The 13,665-nt window shown below is 61.7% G+C and overlaps 1 protein-coding gene across 1 annotated transcript; it reads right to left on the bottom strand.

The window, feature by feature from the left end:
• Positions 1 to 487: 487 nt before the first annotated feature.
• On the bottom strand, positions 488 to 12,096 carry LOC132077534 (cytochrome c1, heme protein, mitochondrial). The gene is given in 8 exon segments (XM_059479311.1): positions 488 to 781; positions 1,371 to 1,471; positions 1,852 to 1,888; positions 1,890 to 2,013; positions 3,965 to 4,122; positions 5,465 to 5,591; positions 8,306 to 8,508; positions 11,968 to 12,096. Coding segments are annotated over 8 exon segments (978 nt in total). The 5' UTR covers positions 12,091 to 12,096; the 3' UTR covers positions 488 to 676.
• Between the last annotated feature and the right edge of the window lie 1,569 nt (positions 12,097 to 13,665).

Genomic DNA, 13,665 nt, shown 5'->3' with positions numbered 1-13,665 from the left:
TAATCCCAGCCTTTATTCCCCCCGCAGCCCAGCCCGACACACAGACAGACAGACAGACAGACCCCAGTCACACATTTCCATTCTGTGTAGTCCCAGCCTTTACTCCCCCCGCAGCCCAGGACAGACAGCCCAGACAGACACACAGACAGACAGACACATTTCCGTTCTGTGTAATCCCAGCCTTTATTCCCCCCGCAGCCCAGGACAGACAGACACACAGACAGACACACAGACAGACAGACACATTTCCGTTCTGTGTAATCCCAGCCTTTATTCCCCCCGCAGCCCAGGACAGAGAGCCCCAGAGAGACAGACAGACACACAGACAGACACACAGACAGACAGACACACAGACAGACACACAGACACATTTCCGTTCTGTGTAATCCCAGCCTTTATTCCCCCCGCAGCCCAGGACAGACACACAGACACACACACAGACACACAGACACACAGACACACAGACAGACAGACAGACACATTTCCGTTCTGTGTAATCCCAGCCTTTATTCCCCCCGCAGCCCCGCGGGGGCCGAGGCCGGGGTCGAACACGAGGTTGGGGGGGGGGGGGGGGGACGTGGGGACCCCCAAAGCCCCTCCTGGGGGGCTCCCCCGGTGCCGCGGGGGGGGCCGGGGGCTCGGGGACCCCCCCCGGGGCGGAGTCGGGGGCCGGGCCCTACTTGGGGGGCCGGTACAGCAGCTTCCTGCTCTTGAGCACGGCCCACTTGTGGCGCTTCATGTAGTACAGCAGCGGCGTCAGCAGCCCCGAGATCAGCAGCAGCTGGGGGGGACACGGGGGCTCAGCAACACCGGGACCCCCTGAGACCCCCCAAACCACCCTGAGACCCCCCGAGACCCCCAGTCCCTCCTTGGGACCCCTGAGAGCCCCCAAACCACCCTGAGACCCCCAGAAACCCCAATCCCTCCTTGGGACCCCCCTGAGCAAACCTGAGAGCCCCCTGAGAACCCCCCCAAACCACCCTGAGACCCCCCGAGCCCCCCAATCCCACCTTGGGACCCCCCTGAGTACTCCTGAGCCCCCCTGAGCCATCTTGAGGCCCCTCTGAAACCCCAGCCCCACCTTGAGAGCCCCCGAGCCCCCCAAGAGACCCCAGCCCTACCCTGAGGCCCCCTCAAGACCCCTCATCCCCAGCCCTATCTTGAAGCCCCCAGCCCCACCCTGAGCCCCCCTACCCCATCTTGAGGCCCCCTGACCCCCCTTAGGCCCCAGCCCCACCTTCAGGCCCCCCAGCCCCACCATGAGCCCCCCTGAAGCCCCGCCCAGCAGCCCCCCCAAAGCCCCCAGCCCCCCAGTGAAGCCCCCAGCCCCACCTTGAGCCCCCAGCCCCACCTTGAGCCCCCAGCCCCACCTTGAGCCCCATCTTTTTGCGGTGGTCGTGCTCGGGCTCGGCCGCCCAGCGCAGGAAGGTGCAAACGTCCTTGGCAATCTGGGACATGGTGGCCGGGGTGCCTGGGGGGGGGGGACAGGGCAGTGAGACCCCCAATGGGACCCCCGAGACCCCCAGAGACCCCACAGAGACCCTCTGAACCCCACAGATCCCACTGGGACCCCCAGAGCCCAGGACCACCCCAATACCTGGTGTGGTCAGAGCCCCCCAGGACCTCCCCAAACCCCCCCAGGGCACCCCCAGACCCCCCCCCCAGCCCCCTCCAATCCCTTCCCCTTCCCACCCCCAGCACGACCCCCCCAAATCCCCTGCAGACCCCTCCCAGGACCCCCAGCTTCCCCTCAGACCCCTCCAGGACCCCCCCAGCCCCAGCAGGACCCCCCCAAGGCCCCTTTAATCCCCCCCAGGACCCCTTTAAGCCCCCCCTTCAAGCCCCCCGTACCGTCCTCGTACTCGAGCACCTCGTCGTAGATGGGGGGGGGCCATGCCGATGGCCTGGCCGGGGAAGTAGGGGTTGTAATGGAGCCCCTCCCTCAGAGAGACCCCCCCGGGGGCGTCACAGTACCCCGTGAGCAGGGCGAACACGTAATCCTCGCCCCCGTGCCTAAAGGGTTAATAACAGATCAATAACAGATCAATAACAGATCAATAACAGATCAATAATGGATCAATAATGGGGTCACAGTACCCGGTGAGCAGGGCAAACATGTAATCCTCGCCCCCGTGCCTAAAGGGTTAATAACAGATCAATAACGGATCAATAATGGGGTCACAGTACCCCGTGAGCAGGGTGAACACATAATCCTCGCCTCCGTGCCTAAAGGGTTAATAACAGATCAATAACAGATCAATAACAGATCAATAACGGATCAATAACGGATCAATAATGGGGTCACATTACCCCGTGAGCAGGGCGAACACGTAATCCTCGCCCCCGTGCCTGAAGGGTTAATGGAATCAATAACAGATCAATAACGGATCAATAACTGATCAATAATGGAGTCACAGCACCCGGTGAGCAGGGCGAACACGTAATCCTCGCCCCTGTGCCTGAAGGGTTAATAACAGATCAATAACGGATCAATAATGGATCAATAACGGATCAATAATGGGGTCACAGTGCCCTGTGAGCAGGGCGAACACGTAACCCTCGCCCCCGTGCCTGAAGGGTTAATAACAGATCAATAACGGATCAATAACGGATCAATAATGGGGTCACAGTACCCCGTGAGCAGGGCGAACACGTAACCCTCGCCCCCGTGCCTGAAGGGTTAATAACAGATCAATAACGGATCAATAACGGATCAATAATGGGGTCACAGTACCCCGTGAGCAGGGCGAACACGTAACCCTCGCCCCCGTGCCTAAAGGGTTAATGGAATCGATAACAGATCAATAACGGATCAATAACGGATCAATAATGGAGTCACAGTATCCCGTGAGCAGGGCGAACACGTAATCCTCGCCCCATGCCTAAAGGGTTAATAACAGATCAATAACAGATCAATAACAGATCAATAACAGATCAATAACGGATCAATAACGGATCAATAATGGGGTCGCAGTGCCCTGTGAGCAGGGTGAACACGTAACCCTCGCCCCCGTGCCTGAAGGGTTAATAACAGATCAATAACGGATCAATAACGGATCAATAACCGCGTCACAGTGCCCCACAGTCAGCAGGGTGAACATGCAGTCCTCACACCCTTGCCTGAAGGGTTAACGGGATCAATGACGGATCAATGACAGATCAATGACAGGATCAATGACAGGATCAATGACAGATCAATGACGGATCAATGACAGATCAATGACAGGATCAATGACAGGATCAATGACAGATCAATGACAGATCAATGACGGATCAATGACAGATCAATAACGGATCAATGACAGATCAATGACAGGATCAATGACAGATCAATGACAGGATCAGTGACAGATCAATGACAGGATCAATGACAGGATCAATGACAGATCAATGACAGATCAATGACGGATCAATGACGGATCAATGACAGATCAATAACGGATCAATGACAGATCAATGACAGGATCAGTGACAGATCAATGACAGGATCAATGACAGATCAATGACAGGATCAATGACAGGATCAATGACGGATCAATGACGGATCAATGACAGGATCAATGACAGATCGATGACAGATCAATGACAGGATCAATGACAGATCAATGACAGATCAATGACAGGATCAATGACAGATCAATAACGGATCAATGACGGATCAATGACAGGATCAATGACAGATCAATGACAGATCAATGACAGATCAATGGGGTCATTGAGAATGGGATCAATGGCATCAGTGGGGTCAATGCATTGTGGGGTGACCCCAAAGCCCCCCAGGACCCCCAAAGCCCCAAACCCCGTCCCCTCACCTGCCTGTCCCTTGTCTCACCTGGCATTGATGAGTAACTCAGGTCCGGGGGCAGGGCCCCGTTGTTGGGGTGACCCCAAAACCCCCCAGAGCCCCCCAGAGCCCCCCAAAGCCCCCCAAAGCCCCCCAGAGCCCCCCAGAGCCCCTCCTCACCTGGCGTTGACGATGTAGCTCAGGTCCGGGGGCAGGGCCCCGTTGTTGGCCGCCCGCGCAGCCTCGGGGTTGGGGTAGGGCTTGGGGAAATGATCCGAGATCTTCCCGGGACGCATGAACATCTCCCCGTTCTCATCCGGGCCGTCCTGCACCTCCACCTGCACAGGTGAGACACAGACAGGTGAGACACGGACAGGTGAGACATGGACAGGTGAGACACAGGGACAGGTGACACACAGGGACAGCAGGGTCCCCATGAACATCTCCCCGTTCTCATCGGGGCCGTCCTGCACCTCCACCTGCACAGGTGAGACACGGACAGGTGAGATACAGGTGAGACACGGACAGGTGACACACAGGGACAGGTGAGACATGGACAGGTGACACACATGGACAGGTGACACACAGGGACAGCAGGGACAGGGACAGCAGGACACGGCGAATGGCAGGACAGGGACGTTGGGACAGTGGGACGGAGCCAGCAGGACACCAGGGGTGGTGGCAGGACAGGGACATCAGAACACTGGGGACAGCAGGGTGGGGACACTGGGGATGGCAGCAGAGTGGCACCAGGACAGCAGGGGTGGCAGCACAGGGACAATGACACGTCAGGGACAGCAAGGTGGGGACACTGGGGATGGCAGGACAGGGACAGTGGGACACTGGGATGGAGCCAGCAGGACACCAAGGACAGCAGGACAGTGACAATGACACGTCAGGGACAGCAAGGTCACTGGGGACACTGGGAGTGGCAGGACAGGGACAGCAGAATATTGGGGACAGCAGGGTGGGGACACTGTAGGTGGCAGCAGAGTGGCACCAGGCCAGCAGGGGTGGCAGCACAGGGACAATGACACGTCAGGGACAGCAGGGTGGGGACACTGGGGATGGCAGCAGAGTGGCACCAGGACAGCAGGGGTGGCAGCACAGGGACAGCAGGGCACTGGGACACTGGGATGGAGCCAGCAGGACAGTGGGGACAGCAGGGGTGGCAGCAGTGACACTGGAACCTTGGGGACAGCAGGACACGGACAGTGGGGACAGCAGGGGTGGCAGCACAGGGACACTGGAACATTGGGGACAGCAGGACACGGACTGTGGGACAGCAGGGGTGGCAGCACAGGGACACTGGGGACAGGGCAGGGGGACACTGGGGAGAGCAGCACAGGGACACTGGGGACACAGGGGACAGCCTGGGTGGCACCCAGAGGCACTGGGAAATTGGGGACAGCAGACTGGGGACACTGGGACACTGGGGACAGGGCAGGGGACACAGAGATATTGGGGACAGCAAACTGGGGACACTGGGACACTGCAGGTGGCAGCACAGGGACACGGGGGACAGCAGGACAGGGACACTGGGACAGTGCAGGTGGCAGCAGTGACACCGGGGGTGGCACAGGGTGGCACGGGGGGTGGCAGCAGCGACACAGGGTGACGGGGGGTGGCACAGGGGGTGGCACAGGGTGACAGGGGGTGGCACAGGGGTCGCGGTGTCACCTCCTCCGCCAGCGCCTTGGCCTCGGCCTCGGTGTGGGTGACGCCGATGAGGTTCCGGAAAGCCAAATACTCCATGGAGTGACAGGCGGAGCACACCTGGCGGTACACCTGGAACCCCCTGCGGACACTGCGGGACAAACAGACACCAAAATCACCCCAAAATCACCCCAAACACACCTGGCGGTACACCTGGAACCCCCTGCGGACACTGCGGGAGACAGACACCAAAATCACCCCAAAATCACCCCAAAATCACCCCAAACACACCTGGCGGTACACCTGGAACCCCCTGCAGACACTGGGGGAGACAGACACCAAAATTATCCTAAAAACCCCAGAATCACCCCAAAACAATCCCAGACACACCTGGCGGTACACCTGGAACCCCCTGCGGACACTGCGGGACAAACAGACACCAAAATTATCCCAAAATCACCCCAAAATCACCCCAAACACACCTGGCGGTACACCTGGAACCCCCTGCGGACACTGCGGGAGACAGACACCAAAATCACCCCAAAATCACCCCAAAATCACCTGGAGGTACACCTGGAACCCCCTGCGGACACTGGGGGACAAACAGACACCAAAATTATCCTAAAAACCCCAAAATCACCCCAAAACAATCCCAGACACACCTGGCGGTACACCTGGAACCCCCTGCGGACACTGGGGGACAGAAACCCCAAAATTATCCTAAAAGCCCCAAAATTACCCCAAAATCACCCGGAACCCCCGGCGCACACAGCGGGGACAGAAACCCCAAAATCACCCCAAAATGACCCCAAACACCTGGAACTCCCTGCGCACACTGCGGGGACACAGCGGGGTTAGAGACCCCAAAAACCCCCAAAATCACCCCAAAACCACCAAGAATGCCCCCCCCCCCCATGCACACTGCGGGGTTAGAGACCCCAAAAACCCCAAAATGACCCCAAACACACCTGGAACCCCCTGTGCACAGTGGGATGAATGAGGGAGGTCAGAAACCCCAAAATCACCCCAAAATTGCCTGGAACCCCCTGTGCACACAGTGGGGTCACAGCGGGGTTAGAGACCCTAAAATAACCCCAAAACCCCCAAAATGACCCCAAACACATCTGGAACGCCCCCGTGCACACACTGTGGGGACTCACGACCCCAAAATCGCCCCAAAATCACCCCAAACACACCCAGAACCCCCCTGCGGGGACACAGTGGGGTTAGAGACCCCAAAAACCCCAAAATCACCCCAAAACCACCAAGAATGCCCCCCCCCCCATGCACACCTGTGGGGTTAGAGACCCCAAAAAAACCCCAAAATCACCTCAAACACACCTGGAACCCCCCTGCGCACACTGCAGGGACCCCCCCAGAGACCCCAAATGCCCCCAGACCCATTACCTGCTGTGCCCCAGGGACCCCAAATCCCCACAGAGACCCCAAAATCCCCCCCAAATCTCCCCAGTCTCCTTTACCTGGCGTGGTCCAGGGACCCTCGGGCATCCCCAGGACCCCCCAAATTCCCCGTTTCCCACACCTGGCGTGGTCCAGAGCAGACAGGAACCCCCAAACCCCCTCAAACCCCCCCAGGACCCCCCAAATTCCCCGTTTCCCACACCTGGCGTGGTCCAGCACAGACAGAGACCCCCAAACCCCCCCAGGAGACCCCCAAATTCCCCATTTCCCACACCTGGCGTGGTCCAGCGCAGACAGGGACCCCCCAACCCCCCCCCCAGGACCCCCCAAATTCCCCATTTCCCACACCTGGCGTGGTCCAGAGCAGACAGGAACCCCCAAACCCCCTCAGGACCCCCCAAATTCCCAATTTTTCATACTTGGCATGGTCGAGAGCACACAGGGACCCCCAAACGCCCCCAAAATTCCCCATTTCCCATACCTGGCGTGGTCCAGCGCCGACAGGGACCCCCCAAACCCCCCCAAATCCCTCCAAGACCCCCCAAACCCCCCCAGGACCCCCCATTTCCCATACCTGGCGTGGTCCAGCGCAGACAGGGACCCCCCCAAACCCCCTCAAACCCCCCGAATTTCCCCATTTCCCACACCTGGCGTGGTCCAGCGCCGACAGGGACCCCCCAAACCCCCCCAGGACCCCCCAATTTCCCCATTTCCCACACTTGGCGTGGTCCAGCGCCAACAGGGACCCCCCAAAGCCCCCCCAAACCCCCCGAATTTCCCCATTTCCCACACCTGGCGTGGTCCAGCACAGACAGGGACCCCCAAACCCCCCCAGATTCCCCATTTCTCACACCTGGCGTGGTCCAGCGCCGACAGGGACCCCCCAAAGCCCCCCAATTTCCCCATTTCCCACACCTGGCATGGTCCAGCGCAGACAGGGACCCCCCAACCCCCCCCCCCAGGACCCCCCAAATTCCCCGTTTCCCACACCTGGCATGGTCAAGAGCACACAGGGACCCCCAAACGCCCCCAAAATTCCCCATTTCCCACACCTGGCGTGGTCCAGCGCCGACAGGGACCCCCCAAACCCCCCCAAATCCCCCGAATTTCCCCATTTCCCACACCTGGCGTGGTCCAGCACAGACAGGGACCCCCCAGACCCCCCCAGATTCCCCATTTCTCACACCTGGCGTGGTCCAGCGCCGACAGGGACCCCCCAAAGCCCCCCAATTTCCCCATTTCCCACACCTGGCGTGGTCCAGCGCCGACAGGGACCCCCAAACCCCCCGAATTTCCCCAAATTTCCCCATTTCCCACACCTGGCGTGGTCCAGCACAGACAGGGACCCCCCAGACCCCCCCAGATTCCCCATTTCTCACACCTGGCGTGGTCCAGCGCCGACAGGGACCCCCCAAAGCCCCCCAATTTCCCCGTTTCGCACACCTGGCGTGGTCCAGCGCCGACAGGAAGCCGCCGTGGCTCCAGGGCAGGTTCGGGGGGTGCAGCTCCAGCTCCCCCGCGCTCACGGGGCCCCCCCCGAGCGACAGCGACAGGGCCACGGCCAGGGACCCCCCCCCCGCCAGCGCCCCCAGCACGGCCAGGGACCACCGGGAGCGGGGACGGCCCGGGAACGACGACAGCGACACCTGGGGGGGACACGGACACGTTAGGGACAGGTTAGGGACAGGTTAGGGACAGGTTAGGGACACTGGGGGGGACAGGGACAGGTTAGGGACAGGTTAGGGACAGGTTAGGGACAGGTTAGGGACAGGTTAGGGACAGGTTAGGGACAGGTTAGGGACACCTGGGGGGCACAGGGACAGGTTAGGGACAGGTTAGGGACACCTGGGGGGGACACGGACACGTTAGGGACAGGTTAGGGACAGGTTAGGGACACCTGGGGGGACAGGGACACGTTAGGGACAGGTTAGGGACAGGTTAGGGACACCTGGGGGGGGCACAGGGACACGTCAGGGACAGGTTAGGGACACGTTAGGGACACCTGGGGGGGACAGGGACACGTTAGGGACACCTGGGGGGGACAGGGACAGGTTAGGGACAGGTTAAGGACATTGGGGACACAGGGACACGTTAGGGACAGGTTAGGGACAGGTTAGGGACACTGGGGGGGACAGGGACAGGTTAGGGACAGGTTAGGGACACTGGGGGGGACAGGGACAGGTTAGGGACAGGTTAGGGACACCTGGAGGGACAGGGACACATTAGGGACAAGTTAGGGACAGGTTAGGGACACCTGGGGGGGACAGGGACAGGTTAGGGACAGGTTAGGGACCACCGGGAGCGGGGACGGCCCGGCGACGACAGGGACACCTGGAGAGTGACAAAGGGACAGGTTAGGGACACCTGGGGGAACAGGGACAGGTTAGGGACATTGGGGACACAGGGACAGGTTAGGGACAGGTTAGGGACACCTGGGGGGAACAGGGACAGGTTAGGGACACCTGGGGGGGACAGGGGTGTTAGGGGCACCTCAGAAGGTCACAAGGACATCAGGGTGGGGATGGGAGGGTCAGAGGTGACAGGGACACCTGGGAGGGACACGGACACCTGGGAGGGGACACCAGGGTGGGGACAGGGGAGACAGGGACACCTGGGAGGGGACACAGGGACACCTGGGGGGACACAGGGACACGTGGGGGGGTCAGGGATACCTGGGGGTGACAGGGACACCTGGGGGGGGACACAGGGACACCTGGGAGGGGACACAGGGACACCTGGGAGAGACACAGGGACACCTGGGAGGGGACACAGGGACACCTGGGGGGGACAGGGACACGTGGGGGGTGACAGGGACACCTGGGTGATCACAGGGACACCTGGGGGGGGACACAGGGACACCTGGGGGGGTCAGGGACACCTGGGTGATCACAGGGACACCTGGGGGTGACAGGGACACCTGGGGGGTGACGGGGACAGGGACACCTGGGGGGGGGACACGTGGGCATCCAGGGGCACCGGGGACCCCAAGGCTCGGGGAGGGGGGGACAAAAGCAATGGGGGGGGGTCCCGGGGACAGCGGGAACAGCGGGGATGGAATAGCGGAGACACCGGAATTACCGGGAACGGGAACAGCGGGAGCACCGGGAATGCTGGAACTAGCGGGAGCGGGAATGGCAGGGATACCGGGAATGGGAACACCGGGGATACCGGAATTACCAAGAATACCGGGACCGGGAATGGAACAGCGGGGACACCGGAATTGCCGGAAACAGAAACGGTGGGAACAGCAGGAACGGGAACAGCGGGAACACCGGGGATGGCGGGAATAGCGGGGATACCGGAATTGCCAGGAACAGGAATAGCGGGGACACCGGAATTGCCGGGATACCGGAATTGCGGGAACGGGATTACCGGGGATACCGGAATTGCCGGGAACAGGAATAGCGGGGATACCAGAATTGCCGGAACAGGATTACCGGGGATACCGGAATTGCGGGAACAGGAATAGCGGGGACACCGGAATTGCCGGGATACCGGAATTGCAGGAACGGGATTACCGGGGATACCGGAATTGCCGGGAACGGGATTACCGGGGATACCGGAATTGCGGGAACAGGATTACCGGGGATACCGGAATTGCGGGAACGGGATTACCGGGGATACCGGAATTGCCGGGAACAGGATTACCGGGGATACCGGAATTGCGGGAACAGGATTACCGGGGATACCGGAATTGCCGGGAACGGGATTACCGGGGATACCGGAATTGCGGGAACAGGAATAGCGGGGACACCGGAATTGCCGGGATACCGGAATTGCCGGGAACGGGATTACCGGGGATACCGGAATTGCGGGAACAGGATTACCGGGGATACCGGAATTGCGGGAACGGGATTACCGGGGATACCGGAATTGCCGGGAACAGGAATACCGGGGATACCGGAATTGCCGGGATACCGGAATTGCGGGAACGGGATTACCGGGGATACCGGAATTGCCGGGAACAGGATTACCGGGGATACCGGAATTGCGGGAACAGGATTACCGGGGATACCGGAATTGCCGGGAACGGGATTACCGGGGATACCGGAATTGCGGGAACGGGATTACCGGGGTTACCGGAATTGCCGGGATACCGGAATTGCCGGGAACGGGATTACCGGGGATACCGGAATTGCCGGGAACAGGAATAGCGGGCTTACCGGAATTGCCGGGAACGGGATTACCGGGGTTACCGGAATTGCGGGAACGGGATTACCGGGGTTACCGGAATTGCCGGGAACGGGATTACCGGGGATACCGGAATTGCGGGAACGGGATTACCGGGGTTACCGGAATTGCCGGCGGCAGCGGCGCCAAGGGCGGGCAGAGGGCACCGCGGGCACGCGGCGAGCGGGACAAGCGAGGGCCCCGAGAACCGGGGACACCGGGCGGGGCTCGGGAGCGAGCACCGGGCACAGCGGGGCAGGCACCGGCAGCCCCCAGGCAGGGCCGGGAGTGGAACTGCGGGCACCGGGAACCGGGAGGGGTAACGGAGAACGGCGAGCAGGACGGGCAAACGAACCGGGAGGGGTTGGGAGCGGAACCGTGCCGGCACCGGGAACCAGGGGCACCGGGAGGGGCTCGGGCAGGAACCGAGGGCACCGGGAATGGAACCGGGGGCACCGGGGCAGGCACGGAGGAGCACCGGGAACCGCCAAGTGGAACCGGGAGCACCGTGCAGGGCTGGCAAGCACCGGGCACACCGGGGGTCCGCAGACAGAACCAGGGGCACCGGGAAAAGGGAGGGGCCGGGAATAGAACCGGGGACACCGGGAAGGGCCGGGGCAGGAACCGGGGACACCGGGAAGGGCCGGGAGCGGAACCGGGGACACCGGGAAGGGCCGGGGCAGGAACCGGGGACACCGGGAAGGGCCGGGAGCGGCACCGGGGACACCGGGAAGGGCCGGGAGCGGCACCGGGGACACCATGTGGGCCTGGGGCAGGAACCGGGGACAGCGCGCAGGGCTGCGAAGCACCGGGCACACCGGGGCAGGCACGGCCAGCGCCGGGCACGGCCGCTGCCGTCCCTCACGCACTCCCCGGTGAGCCGCAGGGCCCGCGAGGGGCCGGGCCGCGCCGTGACCTTGCGGGGCCGCACTCACCGTGGCGGGGCCGGGGCCGCGGTGCGGGCGCAGCAGCGCGCGCGGGGGAGCCGGGCCGGGCCGCGCCGGGCCCGGGAGCAGCCGCAGCCCCGGGAGGCCCCGCAGGCCCCGCAGCGCCGCCATCGCCGAGGTCGAGGGGACGCGCCGCGACGCCCCGGAACTGACGTCGGAGGGAGGGAGGGGCGGGAGTGACGTCACCGGGAGGCACGTGACGCGGTAACGGTTTTTTTTTTATTGCGGCGCCCCCTGGAGGAGGGAGGGGGAGGAGCAAAGGGAGAGACCACGCCCACACGGTAAACCACGCCCCCCCGAGCGGACGCCACGCCTGGTAACAAAACCGCGCCCCTGAAAAAGCCACGCCCCTTAAGAAAGCGCGCCTCGGCGCAGAGGCGTGCCGATTAACAAAAGCCACGCCCATTAACACACTATGTGAGACACGCCCATTAACAAAGCCACGCCCATTAACAAAGCCACGCCCCTCAACGAGTCACACCCCTGCACATAAGCCACGCTCATTGACAAAAGCCACGCCCATTAACAAAGCCACGCCCCTCAACGAGTCACACCCCTGCACATAAGCCACGCTCATTGACAAAAGCCACGCCCATTAACAAATCAGGTCCTTGTACAAGACACGCCCATTACCAAAAGCCACGCCCCCAGAAGGCCGCACCCCCAAACAAACCGTGCCCTGAAAGAGCCACGCCCCTTTAGGCCCCCATTGTGGGGGTCGTCCCGGTGGGCGGGGTCTCAGTGGGGTCACACCTGAGGCCTGTCTGGGCATCTGTCTGTCTGTCTGGGGCACTGTCTGTGTGTCCGTCTGGGGCTCCGGCTGTGGGTCCGTCTGGGGCACTGTCCGTGTGTCCGTGTGTCCGTCTGGGGCTCCGGCTGTGGGTCTGTCTGGGGCACTGTCCGTGTGTCCGTGTGTCCGTCTGGGGCTCTGGCCGTGGCTCTGGGGGCACACTGGGCTCTGGCTGTGTGTCCGTCCGTGTGTCCATCCAGGTGTCTGTCCATGGGTCTGGGGATCTGTCTGCGTGTCCGTGGGTCCTTCCAGTGGTCTGTCCGTGTGTCCAGGGGGGTCTGGGCTCTGTCCAGAGCTCTGTCCGTGTGTCCATCCAGGGCTCTGTCCCTGAGTCTGTGCGTCTGTCCATGTGTCTCTCCAGGGCTCTGTCCGTGTGTCTGGGAGGTCTGAGCTCTCTCTGTCTGTCCGTGTGTCCATCCAGGGCTCTGTCCGTGGTCTGTGCGTCTGTCCATGTGTCTGTCCGGGGCTCTGTCCGTGTGTCCATCCAGGGCTGTCACTGTCACTGGGGTCCCTCTGTGGGACTGTCCGTGGGCTTGTGCCTGCTGGAGATCTGTCCGTGCATCCATCCCCTGTCCGTGTGTCCATCTCTGTGTCCATGTGTCCATCCTCATGTCTGTGTGTCCATCCTGCATCCGTGTGTCCATCCCCAGTCCGTGTGTCCGTCCCCTGTCCGTGTGTCCATCCCCTGTCCGTGTGTCCATCTCTGTGTCCATGTGTCCATCCCCATGTCTGTGTGTCCATCCTGCATCCGTGTGTCCATCCCCTGTCCATGTGTCCATCTCTGTGTCCGTGTGTCCATCCCCGGTCCGTGTGTCCATCTCTGTGTCCATGTGTCCATCCCCATGTCTGTGTGTCCATCCTGCATCCGTGTGTCCATCCCCAGTCCGTGTGTCCAT

This window comes from Ammospiza nelsoni, chromosome 1, assembly GCF_027579445.1.
Source record: "Ammospiza nelsoni isolate bAmmNel1 chromosome 1, bAmmNel1.pri, whole genome shotgun sequence".
Classification (NCBI taxonomy): domain Eukaryota; kingdom Metazoa; phylum Chordata; class Aves; order Passeriformes; family Passerellidae; genus Ammospiza; species Ammospiza nelsoni.
The sequence above is the reverse complement of the archived record's forward strand: the minus strand, read 5'-3'. Positions and strand labels throughout refer to the sequence as shown.